Genomic DNA, 24543 nt, shown 5'->3' on the forward strand with positions numbered 1-24543 from the left:
GGAAAATTGTGGTCAGAGGCTTCCTTTGGACAAACGCCTCCGACCTGAATTTTTTTTTTGAAAATACCTGTTGTCACAGAGGCATCTTCGATTCCGATCAGAGGCCTCCATTTGCTGTGCAGCGTACAGGGAGATTACTTCCCCGTATGTAGGGAAATGCTGAAGTCACGTGGGCCTGAACCAATCACTAGGTAGTATTATCATTGATAAAAATAGGATCTCCGTTTGTCCGAGATCCCATTGCTATCAATGAGAAAACCCTCCTAAAACAAGAAATACAGTTCAAGAATTTTTTTTAAATTAAATTAATTGAAATTAAATGTAATTAAATGTTTTAGAAAAAAAAAAAAATTGGGGAAATTTTTTGTGTGTGTTTTAATAGGGTTAAAAATAAACTTACCTTAATGGACTTGGTTTTTAACATAAAAATGAATGATTACATTTAATTTTTATGTTTTAAAACTCTTACGCTGGCAAAAGTAAGCTATACACCTGCTTTTACCAGGCGTAAAAGTTTGAAGGACATTCGCTGGGCAAGAAATGGGCAAATAATTCAGTAAGATTTAGGGTAATTATGGAAAAGGACAAAGGTGGACCAGAAAAAAAAGTTCTCAATTGGGGTAAAGCCAATTTTACTGAGCTGAGATGCAATTTGGCCAAAGTGGACTGGAAACGGCTACTTGATGGTAAATCAGTGTCAGAGCAGCGGGAGGCATTCAAGGAGGGAATCCTGAAGGTACAGAGCAAGTATGTTCCTTTAAAGAAAAAAGGTGGGGCTAACAAATCTAGAGCCACTTGGATGTCAAGGGACACACCTTGATTAACAAGATAAAGAAAAAAAGGGAAGCTTATAACAGATACCGAGAACTCAATACTGCAGAAACTCTAGAGGAGTATAAGAAGTGCAGGGGTGCAATTAAAAAAGATATCAGGAAAGCAAAGAGAGAGCATGAGAGAATGTTGGCAAGTAAAATCAGGGAAAACCCAAAGATGTTTTATAAATACATTAAGAGCAAGAGGATAATGAGAGAAAGAGTGGGGCCTATTAGAGTCCATAATGGAAATCTGTGTGTAAAGGCAGGATACGTGGGTATGATTCTTAATAAATACTTTCAACTTTCACAAAAGAGAGGGGCGATGCAGACTTTGCAATGGGAGAGGAGTGTGAAATATTAGACGAGATAAACAAAGTGAGAGGGGATATATTAAGGGGCTTAGCAGTTTTGAAAGTAGATAAATCCCACTGAAATGTATCCCAGGCTGTTGAGAAGCAAAGGAGGAAATAGCAGAGGCTCATCATTTTCTAGTCCTCTCTGGCTATAGGTGTGGTGCCAGAGGACTGGAGGATTGCTAATGTACCTTTGTTTACAAAGGAACATAGAAAATCGGTGCAGGAGTAGGCCCTTCGAGCCTGCACCACCATTCAATAAGATCGTGGCTGATCATTCACCTCGGTACCCCTTTCCTGCTTTGTCTCCACACCCCTTGATGTCTTTAACCGTAAAGGCCGTATCGAACGCCCTCTTGAATATATCCAATGGACTGGCATCAACAACTCTCTGCGGTAGTGTTGTAGGAGGTAGGCACCTTTAGAATATACCAGAATACTAGGCATTAGGCACCTGCTAGATATATCTAAACGCATATAAGTTTAAAGTGGCCACACATAAAATGGCTGCCCAGGCATGATGGGAAATCAGGTAGTCAAGCTGTGAACTGTTGAATGTTCAATGACCGAGCAATAACCCTGTGAGGCCCACTATAGGAATGCCTTGGATGCAGGATAAGAATAATGAGGAGAGAACCCATCTCCCGTATTCAAGGCCATAACCAATTAATTCCCCAGGAAGAAAGAGATAAGAGAACCCATCTCCTGTAAACAAGGTTAGAAACCAATTATTTCTCCAAGAAGAAAGAACTAGTGAGAGAACCTATATCAATCAGCCCAAGCTGACAAAAGACGAACACATGGTTCCTGAGACATAAGGGGAATTCTATTGGGTTAAAAGAACCTATATGTAATCTATAATCGTTGTGATTGGCTTGTGTCCAGCCGTGATGGGCTGTGTAGCTGTAGTAAACTGTTTTGTAACTGTTGTGAAACATATAAAAGTGCATGTAACCCTTTGTTCTGTGGAGAGAAACCTGGATACGGTCCTGAGTTTTTCCTCCCCGCTGAGCGTTATAAAAGCTGCATCAGCATTGGAACCGACTCTGAGTGTTGAGTGATTCTTCTGAGAAAACACTAACGCTAACAGGTAGTGAATTCCACAGGTTAACAATTCTCTGAGTGAAGAAGTTTCTCCTCATCTCAGTTCTAAATGGCTTACCCCTTATCCTTAGACTATGTCCTCTGGTTCTGGACTTCCCTAACATCAGGAACATTCTTCCTGCATCTAATCTGTCCAGCCCTGTCAGAGTTTTATATGTTTCTATGAGATCCCATCTCATCCTTCTAAACTCCAGTGAATACAGGCCCAGTCGATCCAGTCTCTCCTCATATGTCAGTCCTGCCATCCCGGGAATCAGTGTGGTGAACCTTCGTTGCACTCCCTCAATAGCAAGAACGTCCTTCCTCAGATTAGGAGGCCAAAAGTGAATATAATATTCCAGGTGAGGCCTCACGAAGGCCCTGTACAACTACAGTAAGACCTCGCTGCTCCTATACTCAAATCCCCTAGCTATGAAGGTCAACATACCATTTGCCTTCTTCACCGCCTGCAGAACTTGCATGCTAACTTTCAATGACTGATGTACAATGACACCCATGTCTCACTGCACCTCCCCTTTTCCGAATCTGTCGCCATTCAGATAATATTCTGCCTTTGTGTTTTTGCCACCAAAGTAGATAACCTCACATTTATCCACATTATACTGCATCTGCCACACATTTCCCCACTCACCTAACCTGTCCAAGTCACCCTGCAGCCTTTTAGCGTCCTCCTCACAGCTCACACAGCTTAGTGTCATCTACAAACTTGGAGATATTACACTCAATTCCGTCATCCAAATCATTAATGCATATTGTAAAGAGCTGGGGTCCCAGCACTGAGCCCTGCGGCACCCCACTAGTCACTGCCTGCCATTCTGAAAAGGACTCATTTATCCCGACTCTCTGCTTCCTGTCTGCCAACCAGTTCTCTATCCAGGTCAGTACATTACCCCCAATACCATGTGCTTTAATTTTGCACACCAATCTCTTGTGTGGGACCTTGTCAAAAGCCTTTTGAAAGTCCAAATATACCACATCCACTGGTTCTCCCTTGTCCACTCTACCAGTTACATCCTCAAAAAATTCTAGATTTGTCAAGTAGGATTTCCCTTTCATAAATCCATGCTGACTTGGACCGATCCTGTCACTGCTTTCCAAATGTGCTGCTATTTCGTCTTTAATAATTGATTCCAACATTTTCCCCACTACTGATGTCAGGCTAACCCGTCTATAATTACCCGTTTTCTCTCTCCCTCCTTTCTTAAAAAGTGGTGTTACAATAGCTACCCTCCAGTCCATAAGAACCGATCCAGGGTCGATAGACTGTTGGAAAATGATCATCAATGCATCCACTATTTCTAGGGCTACTTCCTTAAGTACTCTGGGATGCACACCATCAGGCCCCAGGGATTTATCGGCCTTCAATCCCATCAATTTCCCAAACACAATTTCGCGCCTAATAAGGATTTCCTTCAGTTTCTCCTTCTCACTAGCCCCTCGGTCCCCTAGTATTTCCGGAAAGTTATTTGTGTCTTCCTTCGTGAAGACAGAACCAAAGTATTTGTTTAACTGGGCCACCATTTCTTTGTTCCCCATTATAAATTCACCTGAATCTGACTGCAAGGGACCTACGTTTATTTTCACTAAAAAGGGAGAAAGGGATAGACCGAGTAATTACAGGCCAGTCAGCCTAACCTCAGTGGTGGGAACATTTTTGGAAAAAATCCTGAGGGACAGGAGAAATCTTCGTTTGGAAAGACATAGATTAATCAAGGTCCGTCAGTATGGATTTGTCAAAGGAAGGTTGTGTCTGACTAACTTGATTGAATTTTGAGAGGAGGTAACCAGGCGTGTATGATGTAGTGTATATGGATTTTAGCAAAGCTTTTGATAAGGTCCCATATGGCAGACTGGTCACGAAAGTAAAAGCCCATGGGATCCAGGGCAAAGTGGCAAGTTGGATCCAAAATTGACTCAGAGGCAGGGAGCAAAGTGTCATGGTTGATGGGTGTTTTTGTGACTGGAAGGCTGTATCCAGTGGGGTTCCACAGGGCTCAGTGCTGGGTCCCTTGCTTTTTGTGGTATATATCAATGACTTGGATTTGAATGTTGAGGGTATGATTAAGAAGTTTGCAGATGTGTGGTTGATAATGAAGAAGAAAGATATGGACTGCAGGAAGATATCAACATACTGGTCAGGTGGGCAGAACAGTGGCAAATGGAATTCAATCTGGATAAGTGTGAGGTAATGCATTTGGGGAGGTCTAACAAGGCAAGGGAATACACATTAAATGGTATGACACTGAAAAGGGAGTGCAGATCCACAGATCCCTGAAGGTAGCATGCCAGATAGATAAGATGGTTAAGGCGGCATATGGAATACTTGCCTTTATTAGTCAAGGCATGGAATAAAAGAGCACGGACGTGATGCTTGAACTGTATAAAACACTGGTTAGGCCGCAGCACTGCGTGCAGTTCTGGTCACCACATTACAGGAAAGATGTGATTGCAGTGGAAAGGGTGCAGACGAGATTTACAAGAATGCTGCCTGGACTGGAGAAATTTGGCTATGAGGAAAGATTGGAGAGGCTGGGTCTGTTTTCTTTGGAACAGAGGAGGCTGAGAGGAGACCTGATTGAGTATAAAATTATGAGGGGCCTGGATAGAGTGGATCGGAAGGACTGGTTTCCCTTGCCGGAGGAGGTCAACAACCAGAAGGCTTAGATTTGAAGTAAATGGGAGGAGGTTTAGAGGAGATACAAGAGGAAATTTCTTCACCCAGAGGGTGGTGGGGGTCTGGAAATCACTGCCTGAAAGGGTGGTAGAGACAGAAAGCCTCATCGCATTTAAAAAATACTCGGATGTGCACTTAAAGTGCCGTAATCTACAGAGCTACTGGCCAAGAGCTGGAAAGTGGGATTAGGCTGGATAGCTCTTGGTCGGCCGGCGCAGACAAGATGGGCTGAAATAGCCTCCTTCCGTGCTGTAAATTTCTATGATTCTACGAAATAGCCCAATCTCTCCTGCGTGAATGTCCTTCTCCCGGGAATGAGATCTTGACAGAACGGAAAAGCCTGTTTTCGGTGTATGCGCATCTCGTCCCGAAAACTGGCTTTTGCGAGGCTTTGCCGGGTCCATGCGTACTTCGGAATGGACCCAGCGAGGCCGTAATTTTCGGCACAATAACTAATTGTCTGAAAGGTAGAAAACAGGTACTTGTTATTAGCGTTACAAACAGTGAGTGGGGTGTCCGAGGACTTGGTGTTTGGACTAATACAATTCCTAATTTATATCAATGACTTAGGTTCTGAAACTCAATGCAAATTGGTCAGATTTGCGGATGAACTAGGAGACAGCGGAATTGGGCTTCAAAATTACAAGGTAAATTATATAAAATATGCACGTTGGCAGAACAATGGAAGTTGAAATGTAATGTAGGCAAGTAAAAAGAACTCCACATAGGGAGGAGAAATGGGCGACTTCATGAATAGTGTTTAAATGGACAAGGATGCAATGGAAAGAAACCAGTCTTAGTTGACTCAACTCTATACACAAAATGTCCAAGCAATGCAGAGCGGAATCAACAAAAGCCAACAGAATGCTGAACTCCTTAGCTAGAACAGAAGAGTACAAGCACTGTATGCTCTGGTCAAACCGTGGCTTTGAGATTATTCTGTCCAGTTCTAGGGCTCAACTTTCCCCAACCCCTTCTTTCGGCGCACTCACTGAGATGTGCCGACTTTGTGCGCTGAAAACCGCGCCGAGAAAATGTGCCCCCATCCTGGCGCAGCCTGGCCAGTTGATTGGGGGGCGGAGCTAAGGCCCTGCACCAGAAACTCTGATGGCAGCTCTCCGCATGCGCATTGGTGTCGGGTCCGATGTGCGCGCGTGCTCAGTCGTGCCGAAACTTGGCACTCGGCCATTTTTAAAGGTAATCGCAGCTGGTTTTGTTTTCGTGCCAGAAGTAAAGGGCAGAATCTCTCGCTCTCTTTGCCCCCCACCGCCACCGATGCCGTGTTCGGTCGCTCTGCTTTGCCCCCCCCCCCCCCCCCCCCATTGATTTAAAGGGCAGCATCTCTCTCTCTCCCACCCCCCACCAATGCCACATTCGGTCGCTCTGCTTCGCCCGCCCGCCCCTGTTGATATCGAGGCCAGCATCTCTCGCTCTCTCTCTCCCCCCGAGCGTTCGGTCGCTCTGCTTCCGCAACCCCTTGTTCATTTGCAGACTCCCTTAGCCCTGGCCGGCTGGAATCCTGGTGCGCGCCTTGCCGCCCCTATCCCAGTCCGAATGGCCTCATGTACAGGCCGGCCCGCTGCCTTCCCAGGCCGACTTTAAAGATTAAGGTTGGATTTATTTGATTTCTATTTGTATTTTAATTGTTTCAGCTTTTCCTTACAATGTTTGGTGCTTGGTTGTTCAGTTTCAGGTCCTCTCCGGTTCCCTTCCCGCCCCTATCCCAGGCCAAATGTCCGCCGATGTACTAACGTGCGCCGATTTCTTAACTGCCCGCAAGGTTTTTCAGAGCTGGCCACATACGCTGACATAAGTGGATTTGGAGGTGGTTTTAGCTGGCCAAAGTGGCATAAATGGCCAAAACTGGCGTAAGTGGCTGGGAACGCCCCCTTTTGAAAAAAAAACTCAACTAAAAAAAAATCGTACTTCACTGAGTTACTCTGGAGCAAGTTGATTGGGGAAAGTGGTGTTTTTTAAACTTATGCCAGAAAAACCAACTTACTCCAAAATAATTGGAGCAAGTCATGGCCAATTTTGAGCCCATAATTAGGGGACATTCAAAATACTGGAGGCAGTGCAAAGGAGAGCCACAAGGCTGATTCCTAGTATTATGAGGAAGATTGGAGAGATTTGCACTTTCTTTCCAGTCTAAAAACAGCCCCTGAAAGATGATCTTATTGAAGTATGTAAGATAGTTATGGTAACAGGAAAAATAAATCAGGAATATTATTTTGAATTACCATAGTAGGACAAGGGGAGAGAGGTTTAAACTAGTATAAAGTAAGTTTCGGACTAATGAGGTTCTTCACACAAAATGTGATTAGCATGCAGAATAGACTTCCAGGTACATTAATGGAGGCCAAAACCCTGAAATCGTTTCAGAAACATATGAATTCAGATGCGGAAAAGCCTTCATCTATAATTATCTTGTGAGTTATACAAGACTAACCTCAGCTGTTGCTATTTCAGTGAAGACATTGAGTGCTCGTTCCACATTTGCTTTTTGCTTTGTTGCCATGAGGCAGCAGCTTTCTATTATGCGTAACTGAGCATGGCCTTGAATAGTCTGAGGTTTAAGTTCTTTTAGGAGTTTCTCTGCTGTCATCACAGCCAACTGCTCAGACTCCTGCTTTTCAGTTGAGTTTCTATTGGTAACAGGAACATGTGAAAAAAAACACACATTTTTTTCTTGATTTGGACTCCTGCTGACCAAGTACAGGATGGACCTCTCTTATCCAGTACTACCCCTCGCCCGGCACGATCCTGGTGGCCGGGGACGCATGTGCAGAACGCGGCCGACCTCCATCCCAACCTTGGGGCTGCTCCGACCCTCGGCCCGCCGGGGCACACTGACACTCACTGGGGCCGCAGCGACACTCGCTGGGGCCGCACCGACACTCGCTGGGGTCACCAGGGCCCGCCGACACTTCGGACCCACCCGGGGCACCGACCATTCCCCCCCCCCCCCCACCTCCTCTCGGGCTGACCTCCCTTTTTCCGGCAAAATTTCTTATTCGGCACAGGCCAGGTCCCTAGGGCGCCGGGTAAGGGAGGTTCAACCTGTACTAGTCTTTCTCACATGAATATTTTTTCAAATGTAAGATAGCTTTACATGCAATTGCAATAATATGTACAAGGTATTTGAGCATAGTGAATCCTAATAAATTACACTGGTCAACCAGTAATCTGAAAAGATAAGTTACTCGTGACTTGGCACTCTAAACCTTACACAGCGAAAATTAGACTGTGCAATGGGAAAACTAAAATAAAATTACAAAATATTTTTCTCCACTAGTCTAACCTGAACCAGGAAAAGTTCATTTCATTTTGTTAAAGATTTTACTTTTAGAACTGGGATAACCATGATAAAGCAAAACGTTTGATACTAATTGTGAGTATATAAAAGAATTAAAAGCGAATCTGAAGCATAATTGAACATGCAATTTAAAAGGAATTGACATTTAGTTTTATTCCTAGTTTTTCAAGTAAACATACAAGATAAATATTTAATAGCAATATGCTCTCACCGCGCATCTCCATCCAGATTCTCAAAGACTTCACCTCCTATAGTATCGTTATCAGGATTCATGCAGATCTCAATCATGTTATAAATTGCATTTTGTCCCCAGTCACTGTCCTTGCGAGCCTTATTGAAGTGTCGGAGTGCATCATTTGGTTCCCCAGTGTACCTAGAAAAAGAAAAGCGCTACAAACACCCCTTCATGACAAAATGCTTTTGGTTACAAAATTGGGAATGGCTATTGAAGACATCAGTACAAAGCTTGAAGGGTACAATAATACTGCTACTTTTTTTATTGATGCAAAGTGACTTTCACTGCACGCTGATCCAAAAGTAGTATTTTAACTGGGAAATTACATCTTGAAATACTTGCATTTTAAAGATTGATCTGGATTTTGTAATTCTCACATTTTTTTAGTTGATAACATTTGATTCCAATACATACTAGATCTTTTAAAATAATGAATTTATTATTGAAACCTTTCTAATTGTACAGCTTTATTTTTTCACAAAAATTCCCCATAAAGACCAGTGGTGAAATTGCTTTCTTCAAAATGTTAAAATGAGTGTTGCGAGCCGAGGAAAAGCTGGTACTTTTAAGACTATTTTGCTTGTCACAATGGTTATGGAAAGGGAGGACAAGAATAGGAATGTGATTTGTCTACTGCTACCTCAGTAAGAGTGGTATAGGTGTCATACATATTGGCCTGGATTTTGCGGTGAGCAGCGAAGGAACGGCGCTTGCCACTCACCTCGCTGATAGCTGCCCACAGAGTTTCTGCTTGAGCGAAGAGTCTGATTCAGCGCATCTGTGGGCAAAGTAAGGAACAGCGAGGCTCTTCAACCAATCAGATTGAAGAATCTTCACTGAGACATGCAGAGCCTAAACCAAGAAGTATAAAGTAGGAAATATAAATTTAGCTTTAAATCATGTACAGAATGCAAATAAAGATTGGGAAATACAGATGGGATTAACAGAGAGAGATAAAAAAAAAAAAGAGAGGAAAAGTTTTAATAAATCTCCAATACTAATTATCTTCTGAGGGAATGAGACTTCACACTTATAAACTTTTTCTGTCATCTTTAGTGTGGAACTAGCAAGCAAGTACACCAAGTTCTCGCCCTGGCATTCATTTCAGTGGCAAGTCTCCAGTGATCTATACTGGGCCCTCCGGTTTTCATCATACATAAATTATCTATATAAGCAATGACTTGGAGTAGAAAATGTATATCCAAGTTTTCAGATGACACCAAGTTGTGTAGATGGTAGCTAGCAGGAAGTTACAAAGGTACATTGACAAAGTGAATGGGCAAAACTATGGCAGATCGAGTTCAATGTGGGAAAGTATGTGGTCATCCATTTTGAATCCACGAAAGAAAAATCTAATATTTTCTTAATGGGGAGAGACTAGAAGCTGTGGAGACCAAAGGGATTTAGATTTTTATGTACACAAATCACTAAAAGCTAGAGGACAAGTTCAAAAGACAATCAAGAAGGCTAATGGAATGTTGGCCTTTATCTCAAGAGGGGTTGGATTACAAAGGGGAGGAAGTGATGCTCCAGTTGTACAGAGTCTTGGTCAGACTCCATCTGGAGTACTGCATTCAGTTTTGGGCACTGCACCTCAGGAAAGATATTGGGGCAGAATTTGCGGTCGTCATACCGCGTTTGAAATATACCGCAAGTTCGGCATTTCCACATGCGCTAAATCCCGAACTTGCGATCTGTCAAGGTATGCCTCGACAGATGATCCACACCGAAAGAGAAATAATTATTGCTGGCGCAAAGTTGGTAATTTGCCCACCAACTGACCAGCAATTACGGACCTTTTTCTTATGGCTAGTAAAAGCAGGCGCAAGAGCCGGTTTCACTGTGAAAGGAATCCATTTGAGTGCATATGAGAGGATTGTTAACTGTTTTATCACTTCAAAATAAAATACATGATCCTAGTGACAACATTTACAAATATTAAAAATATAAAATATGAAGTTATCAATGTTTTCTGCACTCCAATATATGATCATGTATTGAGCATTCGACACAGATCATTTATACTTCCTCCAAATGTATGAAATAAAACCATTTTGTTATTTTATGATTTTATATAATACATGTAAAGCTGCCCCACATGGTGCATGGTGTATAGTAAATCAAAAGGCTCATTGCCAATGTTGAATCGCAACCCATCGTAATGGACCTTTGACAGGATATTAAAAGATTAAAAATCTTACCTGATTTACATAAAATAAATCCAAACACATTCTTAATTTAAAAGCCGGGATGTTTGAAGTACAGCACAGGTAATTCTTTGGGCTAGCAAAACACTCTACAATGCTCCTTAGTACAAATAAGAAAAAGAACAAGTTCCTTCATATTAAATATAAATAATGTAACTTATTATACACTTCCCAAGTGATGGAAACTGTTTTAACCTCAACAGAAGATTTATTTCACTTAAGTAAACGACCAAAGGATGAGAATCTGTCCATTGCATCAAATTATCTTTTTTAACCTTCAAAGTGGAAAATAAATGCCAAATTATTGTTGGTGTTTTGTTACATCATTTTAACAAAATATTGATACATGAAATACGTCCAAGTACCAGTTTAATTTAAAGTTTTTAAAATATAATTTCAATGGAAGAGATTGAGAAGTTTCTGTGGGCGTGGCTTAGTTTTGACAGATTTTGTGGGCGTGTCTTCCCTTACACATAGGCTGTACGCTTGTATGCTGCGCTCCTGGCCTTCGTGATGTAACATGCTGCGCAGAAGATCAAGTCTACATTCTGGGCCTTGCACGATGCAAGTTCATATTTTTTTCAGAGGTTACGGCGTACTCTGACCGCAATTCTGGAGCCATTGAATTAGGAGGGGCAACTGTGCAGATTTACCTGAATAATATGGAGACTTATAAAGGCTAGATTTTCAGGACCTTTGCGCTCCAGGTCTCGCCCCATTGGCAGCTTCTGGTCGGGTTTTGCGGCAGCGCTTAGCAGCACCGCCAGGAAAAGCCATGCCGGGTGTGCAACGCCTCTTGTTGCGACACCGGTGCAAGTTTTGACTCGCACCCAACCCATACGTCCCGAAGCGCGCCCCGCGATGACCGCCAGGTAAACCAGAGCGGTCCAGCCATGCCGGCTGGAGGTAGGTAAAGTGCAGAAAAGGTTAGTGCGAGTGTTTATTCTTTTATTTATTTATTGTTTTAAGCGATATGTTGTGGTGGCGTCGGCAATGTTTTGAGAATGTTTATGGGCTTTTTTTTTTTTAAGATCCCACCCCCCCGCAAGGCCTCTCTGAGCACTCCCAGCCCGGCACTTTAGTTGGCGAGGTTCCCATTTTTGCGCTGCAAAAGTAGTACAACGCTCCCATCGCGCTGGCGCAGGGCCCAGATGCCGAAAATTTCTTACGAGAGCGCAATATATTCCCGGCCGGTAACTTTCCCGTCCTGCCTGTGTTTTCGCCCCAAAAGCGGCAAAACCGAAAATCCAGCCCATAAGAGTTAAATTATCAGGACAGATTGCATAAACTTGGCTTGAGTTTCAAAGGTTAAGGGATAATCTAATTGAGGTGTTGAAAATTATAAAAAGATTTGATCGGGTAGATATGGAGAAACTATTTCCTCTGGTGGGGGAATCCAGAAAAAGGAGGAAATTAGAGCTAGGCTATTTGGTATAAAATCAGGAAGTCCTTTTTCACACAAAGGGGAGTGGAAATTTTTTCTTCCTTACCCCATCACTCTCAAAAGTGGAAGTTATCCTGGGGATAGTTCCACAACAGTAGCCTTATACTCTTTCATTCCTATGTTTTGTTTAACTGTTCTACCATGGAGGCCATCGCAACTAATCCGATCCTGTATTAACTGTCACTCGTGTGCACGTTTTTTTGAAAATGAGAGCAGGTTTCTTGGCTCATTTCACCCTCCACTTCACTCAGAAAAATAACGACCAATTTTGTATCCTTACTGCTTCCCTGACAGTAACTGATTAACTCAGCACAGGTCAGATCAAACTTGGAATCTTGCTGGTCTTTGTGACACCATGTTACATCATGTGGTATATTTGTTCACTGAGCAATCAATGCTTATTTTTTTTTCTTCATAATTGTCACAATTATAGGACAACTTACCAGAGGTACAATCCTTTGCAGTAATTAAACCCAGGCTCAGAATTTGGTCTTGGAGTGTGTTTTTCAGCCATGTCAAGGAATCTAGGAACTTCTTCTAGTTTTCCAGCTCTCCTCAATAAATCGATCAAACGTGCTAATGTCATAAAATTATCTAAACAAAGAAAAAAACTGTATAAATACTAGCTGTCACAGTTAGAGATTCTTTGGCCATTTTCCCATTCGAAAGACTTGGACATATGATTTTAAAATGTATTCTGAGCAAAAATTGCCCCAAAGTGACAGCCCATCAGACAAGAGGGAGTTAAAATGCAGGAAGGTAAATTGTTTTGCACAGATCACAAACATTGGTCAATTTGTTAGCAATGAAGGGGTTATTCTGAAAAACTCCAAGAACCCTGCTGCTGACAAACCAGTTTGATCAGGGAGAGTAGCTTGTAAAATTCGGACAGACACCAGAACGTCAGCAAGGTAGCAACAGCCTGCAAGAGGACAACCTCTGCCCTAGTCAGGGCAAATTCATGCTTTTACATTAGGTAAATGGTCCACCAAAGTGGGCTAATATATCTATGCTCTTCATTTTTGTAATAGGACATGAACAGAAGTTATACTGGTTGTACCAAGTGTTTCTTAATCATACTTAGTATTTGTCTGTACAATTGACTGTGGAATAAAGCAGCTTATGTATCAAACCATCTTGCCTAGTGTTAACTTAGTCCACCTTGGGAAAGACTGAATGAGTGCACTTGTGTAAGACACAGTCATCTGGTCCATAGATACAGGCAAGAAGAACACCATCAGCAGGGGTAGACCCAAATTTGTAACACTCACATAGCACATACATTGCTCAATTATTAAATGGAATGTTGTATTTATTCAAATCACGTGCCAATTATCCCCACCTCCTTGGTAAAATTCACATATTAGCTGGTCAGAAATATTTGATATTTTTCATACTGATGTTTGCAGAATAAGAAAATAATAAGTTTTAGGTTGCTGATCCAAATATTCATTGGCATGATTGTAAGATTGCCTGCTTACAAGACGTTACCAATGTAAAGCAGTACCTGGTTTGCGCTCTAAAAGTTGTTGAAAGTGAAATACAGCTTGGTCATAATCCTGCTTTCTGAACATCAGATCAGCCATCATCTATAACAAAACATCCAAATGACTCAAATTAGAATAAATATTGCACAGAAATGTGTCAAGACAGTAGTGGATAAGATTTGTTCAAAAAATATTACAAAAGATATTTGCCAGTAATCTCTTTCAATATAACAAATATAAGACATATTTCATGAGAATAGTGAGGCGGTAAAGCAATTAAAAAAATTATTTCATGGGATGTGGGGGTCGCTGGCATGACCAGCATTTAGTGCCCATCCCTAATTGCCCTCAAGAAAGTGGTGGCTTCTTGAACCGCGGCAGTCCATCGCAGCAGTTTTTTTTGATACGACAGTGTGTTTTGCCAGTAGCCATTTCAGTTAAGAGTCAACCACATTGCTGTGGGTTTGATGTCACATATAGGCCAGACTGGGTAAGAACGGCAGGTTTCCTTCCCTAAAGGACATTAGTGAAACTCAGAAACATAGAAAATAGGTGCAGGAGTAGGCCATTCGGCCCTTCGAGCCTGCACCGCCATTCAATGAGTTCATGGCTGAACATGCAACTTCAGTACGCTATTCCTGCTTTCTCGCCATACCCCTTGATTCCCCCTAGTAGTAAGGACTACATCTAGCTCCTTTCTGAATATATTTAGTGAATTGGCCTCAACAACTTTCTGTGGTAGAGAATTCCACAGGTTCACCACTCTCTGGGTGAAGAAGTTTCTCCTCATCTCGGTCCTAAATGGCTTACCCCTTATCCTTAGACTGTGATTCCTGGTTCTGGACTTCCCCAATATTGGGAACATTCTTCCTGCATCTAACCTACCTAACCCTGTCAGAATTTTAAACCTTTCTATGAGGTCCCTTCTCATTCTTCTGAACTCCAGTGAATACAAGCCAAGTTGATCCAGTCTTTCTTGATATGTCAGTCCCGCCATCCCGGGAATCAGTCTGGTGAACCTTCGCTGCACTCCCTCAATAGCAAGAACGTCCTTCCTCAAGTTAGGAGACCAAAACTGTACACAATACTCCAGGTGTGGCCTCACCAAGGCCCTGTACAACTGTAGTAACACCTCCCTGCCCCTGTACTCAAATCCCCTTGCTATGAAGGCCAACATGCCATTTGCTTTCTTAACCAACTGCTGTACCTGCATGCCAACCTTCAATGACTGATGTACCATGACACCCAGGTCTCGTTGCACCTCCCCTTTTCCTAATCTGTCACCATTCAGATAATAGTCTGTCTCTCTGTTTTTACCACCAAAGTGGATAACCTCACATTTATCCACATTATACTTCATCTGCCATGCTTTTGCCCACTCACCTAACCTATCCAAGTCACTCTGCAGCCTCATAGCATCCTCCTCGCAGCTCACACTGCCACCCAACTTAGTGTCATCTGCAAATTTGGAGATACTGAAAAGTACCCATTTACTCCTACTCTTTGCTTCCTGTCTGCCAACCAGTTCTCAATCCACGTCAGCACACTACCCCCAATCCCATGTGCTTTAACTTTGCACATTAATCTCTTGTGTGGGACCTTGTCAAAAGCCTTCTGGAAGTCCAAATACACTACATCAACTGGTCCTCCCTTGTCCACTCGACTGGAAACATCCTCAAAAAATTCCAGAAGATTTGTCAAGCATGATTTCCCTTTCACAAATCCATGCTGACTTGGACCGATCATGTCACCTCTTTCCAAATGCGCTGCTATGACATCCTTAATAATTGATTCCATCATTTTACCCAATGTCAGGCTGACCGGTCTATAATTCCCTGTTTTCTCTCTCCCTCCTTTTTTAAAAAGTGGGGTTACATTGGCTACCCTCCACTCGATAGGAACTGATCCAGAGTCTATGGAATGTTGGAAAATGACTGTCAATGCATCCGCTATTTCCAAGGCCACCTCCTTAAGTACTCTGGGATGCAGACCATCAAGCCCTGGGGATTTATCGGCCTTCAATCCCATCAATTTCCCCAACACAATTTCCCGACGAATAAGGATTTCCCTCAGTTCCTCCTTCTTACTAGACCCTCTGACCTCTTTTATATCCGGAAGGTTGTTTGTGTCCTCCTTCGTGAATACTGAACCAAAGTACTTGTTCAATTGGTCTGCCATTTCTTTGTTCCCAGTTATGACTTCCCCTGATTCTGACTGCAGGGGACCTATGCTTGTCTTTACTAACCTTTTTCTCTTTACATATCTATAGAAGCTTTTGCAGTCCATTTTAATGTTCCCTGCAAGCTTTCTCTCGTACTCTATTTTCCCTGCCCGAATCAAACCCTTTGTCCTCCTTTGCTGAGTTCTAAATTTCTCCCAGTCCCCGGGTTCGCTGCTATTTCTGGCCAATTTGTATGCCACTTCCTTGGCTTTAATACTATCCCTGATTTCCCTTGATAGCCACGGTTGAGCCACCTTCCCTTTTTCATTTTTACGGCAGATCGGAATGTACAATTGTTGTAGTTCATCCATGCGGTCTCTAAATGTCTGCCATTGCCCATCCACTGTCAACCCCTTAAGTATCATTCGCCAATCTATCCTAGCCAATTCACGCCTCATACCTTCAAAGTTACCCTTCTTTACGTTCTGGACCATGGTCTCTGAATTAACAGTTTCATTCTCCATCCTGATGTAGAATTCCACCATATTACGGTCACCCTTCCCCCAAGGGGCCTCGCACAACGAGATTGCTAATTAATCCTCTCTCATTACACAACACCCAGTCCAAGATGGCCTCCCCCTAGTTGGTTCCTCGACATATTGGTCTAGAAAACCATCCCTTATGCACTCCAGGAAATCCTCCTCCACCGTATTGCTTCCAGTTTGGTTAGCCCAATCTATATACATTTTAAAGTCACCCATGATAATTGCTGCACCTTTATTGCATGCACCCCTAATTTCCTGTTTGATGCCCTCCCCAACATCACTACTACTGTTTGGAGGTCTGTACACAACTCCCACTAGCGTTTTCTGCCCCTTGGTATTCCGTAGCTCTACCCATACCGATTCCACATCATCCAAGCTAATGTCTTTCCTTACAATTGCATTAATTTCCTCTTTCACCAGCAACGCCACCCTGCCTCCTTTTCCTTTCTGTCTATCCTTCCGAAATGTTGAATACCCTTGGATGTTGAGTTCCCAGCCTTGGTCACCCTGGAGCCATGTTTCCGTGATGCCAACCACATCGTATCCGTTAACTGCTATCTGCACAGTTAATTTGTCCACCTTATTCCGAATACTCCTCGCATTGAGGCACAGAGCCTTCAGTCTTACCTTTTTAACACATTTAGACCCTTTAGAATGTTGCTGCAATGTGGCCCTTTTTGTTTTTTGCCTTGGGTTTCTCTGTCTTCCACTTTTACTCATTTCCTTTCTGTCTTTTACTTCTGTCTCCATTTTATTTCTCTCTGTCTCCCTGCATAGGTTCCCATCCCCCTGTCATGTTAGTTTAACTCCTCCCCAACAGCACGAGCAAACACTCCCCCCAGGACATTGGTTCCAGTCTTGCCCAGGGTGCAGACCGTCCGGTTTGAACTGGTCCCACCGCACTCAGAACCAGTTCCAATGTCCCAGGAATTTGAATCCCTCCCTCTTGCACCACTCCTCAAGCCACGTATTCATCTGAGCTATCCTGCGATTCCTACTCTGACTAGCACGTGGCACTGGTAGCAATCCTGAGATTACTACTTTTGAGGTCCTACTTTTTAATTTAGCTCCTAGCTCCCTAAATTCGTCTCGTAGGCCCTCATCCCGTTTTTTACGTATATCGTTGGTACCAATGTGCACCACGACAACTGGCTGGTCACCCTCCCTTTTGCAGAATGTACTGCACCCGCTCCGAGACATCCTTGACCCTTGTACCAGGGAGGCAACATACCATCCTGGAGTCTCGGTTGCGGCCGCAGAAATGCCTGTCTATTCCCTTTACAATTGAATCTCCTATCACTATCGCTCTCCCACTCTTTTTCCTGCCCTCCTGTGCAGCAGAGCTAGCCACTGTGCCATGAATTTGGCTGCTGCTGCTCCCCCCTGATGAGTCATCCCCTCAACAGTACTCAAAGCGGTGTATCTGTTTTGCAGGGGGATGACCACAGGGGAACCCTGCACTACTATCCTTGCACTGCTCTTCCTGTTGGTCTTCCATTCCCTATCTGGCTGTGGACCCTTTACCTGCGGTAAGACCAACTCACTAAACGTGCTATTCATGTCATTCTCAGCATCGTGGATAGAAACATAGAAACATAGAAAATAGGTGCAGGAGTAGGCCATTCGGCCCTTCTAGCCCGCAACGCCATTCAATGAGTTCATGGCTGAACATGCAACTTCAGTACCCCATTCCTGCTTTCTCACCATACCCCTTGATTCCCCTAGTAGTAAGGACTTCATCTAACTCCTTTTTGAATATATTTAGTGAATTGGCCTCAACAACTTTCTGTGGTAGAGAATTCCACAGGTTCACCACTCTCTGGGTGAAGAAATTCCTCCTCATCTCGGTCCTAAATGGCTTCCCTCTTATCCTTAGACTGTGTCCCCTGGTTCTGGACTTCCCCAACATTGGGAACATTCTTCCTGCATCTAACCTGTCTAACCCCGTCAGAATTTTAAACGTTTCTATGAGGTCCCCTCTCATTCTTCTGAACTCCAGTGAATACAAGCCCAGTTGATCCAGTCTTTCTTGATAGGTCAGTCCCGCCATCCCGGGAATCAGTCTGGTGAACCTTCACTGCACTCCCTCAATAGCAAGAATGTCCTTCCTCAGGTTAGGAGACCAAAACTGTACACAATACTCCAGGTGTGGCCTCACCAAGGCCCTGTACAATTGTAGCAACACCTCCCTGCCCTTGTACTCAAATCCCCTCGCTATGACGGCCAACATGCCATTTGCTTTCTTAACCGCCTGCTGTACCTGCATGCCAACCTTCAATGACTGATGTACCATGACACCCAGGTCTCTTTGCACCTGCCCTTTTCCTAATCTGTCACCATTCAGATAATAGTCTGTCTCTCTGTTTTTACCACCAAAGTGGATAACCTCACATTTATCCACATTATACTTCATCTGCCATGCATTTGCCCACTCACCTAACCTAGCCAAGTCGCTCTGCAGCCTCATAGAATCCTCCTCGCAGCTCACACTGCCACCCAACTTAGTGTCATCCGCAAATTTGGAGATACTACATTTAATCCCCTCGTCTAAATCATTAATGTACAGTGTAAACAGCTGGGGCCCCAGCACAGAACCTTGCGGTACCCCACTAGTCACTGCCTGCCATTCTGAAAAGTCCCCATTTACTCCTACTCTTTGCTTCCTGTCTGACAACCAGTTCTCAATCCATGTCAGCACACTACCCCCAATCCCATGTGCTTTAACTTTGCACATTAATCTCTTGTGTGGGACCTTGTCGAAAGCCTTCTGAAAGTCCAAATATACCACATCAACTGGTTCTCCCTTGTCCACTCTACTGGAAACATCCTCAAAAAATTCCAGAAGATTTGTCAAGCATGATTTCCCTTTCACAAATCCATGCTGACTTGGACCTATCATATTACCTCTTTCCAAATGCACTGCTATGACATCCTTAATAATTGATTCCATCATTTTACCCACTACCGATGTCAGGCTGACCGGTCTGTAATTCCCTGTTTTCTCTCTCCCTCCTTTTTTAAAAAGTGGGGTTACATTGGCTACCCTCCACTCCATAGGAACTGATCCAGAGTCAATGGAATGTTGGAAAATGACTGTCAATGCATCCACTATTTCCAAGGCCACCTCCTTAAGTACTCCAGAGTGAATCCACCTTCAGCTCCAATTCCGCAACGCGGTCCGTCAGGAGCTGGAGGCGGATACGCTTCCCGCACACGTTGTCGTCAGGGACACTGGAGGTGTTCCTGATTTTCCACAAGGTACAGGAGGAGCATAACACATGTCCGAGCTCTCCTGCCATGACTTAACCCTTAGATACATGTAAATTGGCAACAACAGTGTTAAAAGTTACTCACTGATATAGAAGAGAAAAAGAAAAAACCCAGTTGGGTTTTTAACTACAATCTGGTAGTTTCATGGTCACCATAACTGATGCGAGCTTTTTATTCCAGATTTATTTAATTAACAATTTAAATTCCCCAACCGCTGTGCTGGGATTTGAACTCACTAGTCCAGTAACATAACCACTATGCTACCGTACATGCAGGGCATTATCTATTCTTTGAATGCAGGTCTACCTACTACCAGGTGTAAGCCCAGATTATCACAAGGAGAATCACAAGGACATTACTACTTTAAGATGGTTTTGACATCTGACAACAGGGGAATCACATTGTATGTGGCATTCTTTTTTTTATACTGTGCAGGAGAAATTGCTTAGCATCGTCTAGGACTGTACTGCAAAATCTATTTCAGATTCACATTTGTCATATGTAACACAACTCAATAAAGTGACAGCCACTGACAGGCAATCAGGAGGAGTAGACTGCAGCACAGGAAAAGAGCAACATTTAACACATAATTGACCTCTAAGAATAGCTAATTCAAGACATGACTGGAAAGTCCTGTTCATACACTAATTTTGGATAAATGATTTAGTGAATGGTTTCCAATATTGTCTTGTATGGCAACTACTCACGGTATTTAGGATTTGCACAATTTGTATTCCATGTGAGCTCCCATTCTTAGGTTGGGTTGCCTAAGGAACCACTCACAGGAGGTCACCAGCTGATGCTGATTTAAATAGTTCCAGCAAACATTTAAATTGCAGCATTCTCAATTGCAACTGAAAAGAAAGTGTTTAAGTTGCCAAATTCCTGATAATAGAATTTTCTCGACCATTCACCAGCAGATATACTCATGTTGCACTGGAGTTCATGCTGTCGGAAGTGATGGAAAGAGGCCTGTCCTCTTTCACACTGAAGGGCAGCTTCATAGAAAAAAAAAACTGGTGCAGTTGGGCTGACAGGTGATAACCAATAGCGTGAACAATACCCAAGGGACCTGGATCTGAATGTACAAGAAAATGGCAGACCTGAAAAAACTGGCAAGGTGAGGATATCAAACAGCTATTCTGTTAAGTACACGTGTTTCCTCATACCTCGTTTTCCTTTCACAGACTCCACATCCAAATTATTCATAACCTTATTGCTCCAGTACTTACCATGCATAGCCATACTTCAGCTTGACATAATACAGGGTATAAGCTTCAGCTTCCATCTTATTAAAGAGCTTCATGCATCAAATCCTTCTAACACAACCTAGCTGTATGACGCATCAGCATTCACTAACACACAGGACACTGCAGGTTGGGCACATCTTTGGCACTATACGCTCTCCGTTACTTGAAAGATTACTCTACATGCATGGCAAGATGGTACACAATAAACAACAAGCCCAAGCTGGAAGCAGGCCCAGAAACTACAAGCCTTTTAAGGAACCTACGTTGGAAATCATTGGTACAACAGCATTGAAGGAGTTGGAGAAGGTGCAACTGAAGACCTGCCCCAAGCTCAGAGTTAGCACAATCACACCCTTATCATACCTTGTTCACCTTTCTCTCTTGCACGTGCGTGCACACAACCACAAAAACAGCTCAGTGTAGTATTGATGATACTTGTATTAGTAACCCAGAGATCACGAGTTCAAAAACGAGTGCAAAATCGTGAAAGTGAATTCGATAGCTTGTTGGATGCACCCATTTAAAAACCCAGCCACCTGGCTCTTTAATGTCCTTCAGGTAAACCCTGCTCAGGTCCAGCCTATACATAACTCAAATCTACAGTACATTTGACATTTAGAGCTAGAAATTTATTTTTTAGCGATTTCACCCGTTTTGGCGCGTTAATCGCGGTGGAATTTTTTTTTACTGCTGGGGTGCCGCGATTGTCGGATCTAGCAAAATTGAGCAAATGGTGATCGCTAGCGATAAATCCGGTGTTGCACAACTGAATGTGCGCGCTGGAGCTGAAAATTGCGATCGGAAAAAAAAACTGGACATTCTTCGCATGCGCAAATTATTTTTTTCCCCGCTGTTTTTTGCCATTTTTTTTCTTCTTCCCGCGTTTCTGGTCAGCTGTCAGGGAGCGCTCACGTATGCGCAGTATCCCAGGGCTGAATCAGCCAATTACAGATAGCAGGCACGATGGAAGGAGAGGGGAACTGGCAGAGAGCGAGGAAGTTCAGTAATGAGGTGAATGAGGCCTTTATCACAGCTTTGGAGAGGAGATGGGGGGAATTAAATAGGAGGGTGCAAGTAAACCCCTCCCAGCGGTTCTTAGGTGTCTTTGGACCAGCATTTCTGAGGAGGTGCCTTTCGTGGATGACATCAGAAGGACCTACACCCAGTGCTGCAAGAAGTCTATTGCAGGATCATCCGAGTAAGTAATATTTTTATTGATGCACTCCTTCATTACTTAAATTATAAATCTGATACATGTTGGTATAGGTAGACTTAGTGTTGCACCTTATTTGCCATGAATGATCATTACACATTATTAAAACTGCTTTGAGATCTTAAAAGATATTTCTGCACTTCGATGTCTTCCTCATGAACCACGTGCAACTTTCAGGGTCATTAAACAGAGGACTGTGCTAAATGCACACAGTGTGGTACAAGTGTTCTGATGGCTATGTGCGTGTGCCACAAGAGCATAAGAGCCCTCTGGTAACCATTCCCATTGTCATTTTTTCAGGGAAATATTTCCCACAACCGCCACGAGCAGAGACGGACAGACAGCGGTCCACCCAGAACCATGCAGCTGACAGACCTGGAGGAGCGCGTGGCTGGTTTGTTTGGTGCCTCAGGCAGGGCAACTAGCCATGGGGGTGCTGAGCCCCCGTTCGAAACTGAGGGCAAGTCCTGCAAAATCCCCGGGCTGGATTGGGGCAATGTGATTTAGTGTCTGTGGACTAGGGTTTGGGCAATATGTTACAATGGCTCTCGACTTCATATAATGAAGTAACAGTGGTCCTTCAAATGAGCCTGTACTATGTGACTGTACTCATGTCACCCTGCCCAATCCCCTGCTGCTAACCACTCGTCTGTTGTTTTCTATTTCCAAATGAGTCGTCGCATGCGCCACATTCTCGAATGGAGGCTGCCACCTCAGTTCGTCATGTGGGGGTGGAGGATGGGGACAAGGGCAACGCCGAGGAACCTCCATGGGAGGAGCAAACTGAGCAACCTACCCTGAGGGGGGGTGGGGGGGGGGGGCCGATGCACTCGACACCTCTTTTTGCTGTGGTCACTAGCTCGTCCAAGGAAGAAACATTCTCGGGCTTTGAGCCATCCGAGGGCCCGGGTACAAGTGGCGTTCAGCAACGCACCTCTGGCGTTGGGTCCCATATGCCGTCGCTCCAGAGGGCGAGTCGGCAAAGCCAGTCTGCTGACAGACAGGCAGATGTACACTTGGACATGGTGGGACTGTCCAGGGAGAGCATCCAGCTCAGCTGACAGCTCTTGGAGGTCTTGGGTAGTCTTCCTGCAAGCATTGCGGCACTATCCACGAACATGAGGGAGGGCATGTTGCAGATTGTTGGTGCGAGCCACAAAACCACTGAGGTTGTCAATGCTCCCTGAGAATTGTGAGGCTGAGCAAGAGGCTCGCCACTCAGAAACCGGGCATTCCATACCCCGAGCTTCTCCAGTGAATCCACACATGGCGTCTCCATTGTCTCTCCACCCAATACAGCAGGACTCTGGCCACCGTGCTGCACGAACTCTTGGTGCCAACTTGGGGAGGGGGGTTAGGATGAAGGCTGGGGGGGGGAAAGTCAGGAGGAGGGGCCGCAGGTAAAAGTCAGTTGGTGCAGGGGATGTTGTTTTGTTGATATTTTATAAAAGTTTTAAAAGTTGCCCAATTCACAATAATGTTTAATAAATTGTTACACTTTTGAGATATTTAAATTTTCTCCAAGTTAAATCTTACTCAAGTTACTATATGTTTAATAAATTATTTTGTTCACCATAACCATTCCTGTGTAGTGTCTCATTTGCAGAACAAAAGGGGGAATGGTCAACATGGTGGGAAAGAGTGGCCAGGCAATGGTCAAACATGCCGTTCACTTTTCAAGCAAGGCGTTGAATTATGAGCTGCTGACGTAAGGCTTTGGAAGTGGCAAAAGCTCCACGAGGCCTTCCCTGTGGTGGTGGCATGGGTTCATCGCCAGACTCCTCATCCTCCCCTCTTTCCTGAGGTAGCCCTGCAGTCCCCAGTGACAAATCCTGTTCCCTCATGATGGCTAAGTTGTGCAGCATGCAGCACACCACAATGAAGAGACCTGCTGAGGTGGGTATTGCAGGCAACCTCCAGAGTGGTCCAGGCATTGGAAGCACTGCTCGAGTACTCCAATTCTCTTTTCGATGATGTTATGTGTGGCTATATGGCTATCATTAATAGCGATGCTTGGCTTTCATCTGAAGGTTCCGGAGGGTGGTCATGAGCCAGGTGGTGACGCCGTAACCTTTGTTCCCCAGCATCGTACTCGGGCCTTATGACTGATGCTCAAACAGGCATGAGACACTGCTCTCATGCAAGATGAAAGATGAAGGGATCAGCGGCAGCGTCGAAGAGGTGAAGCAGGAGTTCATGAGGCCTATAAAGGCCCAGCGGGAGTCCGGGATTGGCGGCAGCGTCGCTGAGGCGGAGCGGGAGTTCGTGAGGCCTATGAAGGAGGCAAGCTGGTACAGGGGCAGAAGGTAAACAACGAAGTAGAAAGAAATCAAAAGGTGACGTCACAGCCAAGCGGGTAAGTGATTGGTGAGTAGTTTTTCTTTTTCTTTTCCCTATCAGTAGGGAACCTTTAGCATTGTTGTTGCCAAAATAAGTTAATCAAGGGGTTAAGTCATGGCAGGAGAGCTC

The 24543-nt window shown here is 44.0% G+C and overlaps 1 protein-coding gene across 2 annotated transcripts in view; it reads right to left on the reverse strand.

Moving 5' to 3' along the window:
• ttc21b (tetratricopeptide repeat domain 21B) overlaps window positions 1-24543 on the reverse strand; it is a 181668-nt gene that overhangs the window by 33996 nt on the left and 123129 nt on the right. For both annotated transcript variants that reach the window (XM_070875514.1, XM_070875515.1), the window contains exons 22-25: window positions 13656-13737; window positions 12592-12742; window positions 8474-8635; window positions 7396-7591 (exon numbers count right to left, since the gene is read on the reverse strand). In XM_070875514.1, the coding sequence (XP_070731615.1) occupies window positions 7396-7591; window positions 8474-8635; window positions 12592-12742; window positions 13656-13737 (591 nt within the window). The remainder of the gene's footprint in view (window positions 1-7395; window positions 7592-8473; window positions 8636-12591; window positions 12743-13655; window positions 13738-24543) is intronic.

The sequence above is a fragment of the Pristiophorus japonicus genome, chromosome 3 (genome assembly GCF_044704955.1).
Source record: "Pristiophorus japonicus isolate sPriJap1 chromosome 3, sPriJap1.hap1, whole genome shotgun sequence".
NCBI classification, from domain to species: domain Eukaryota; kingdom Metazoa; phylum Chordata; class Chondrichthyes; family Pristiophoridae; genus Pristiophorus; species Pristiophorus japonicus.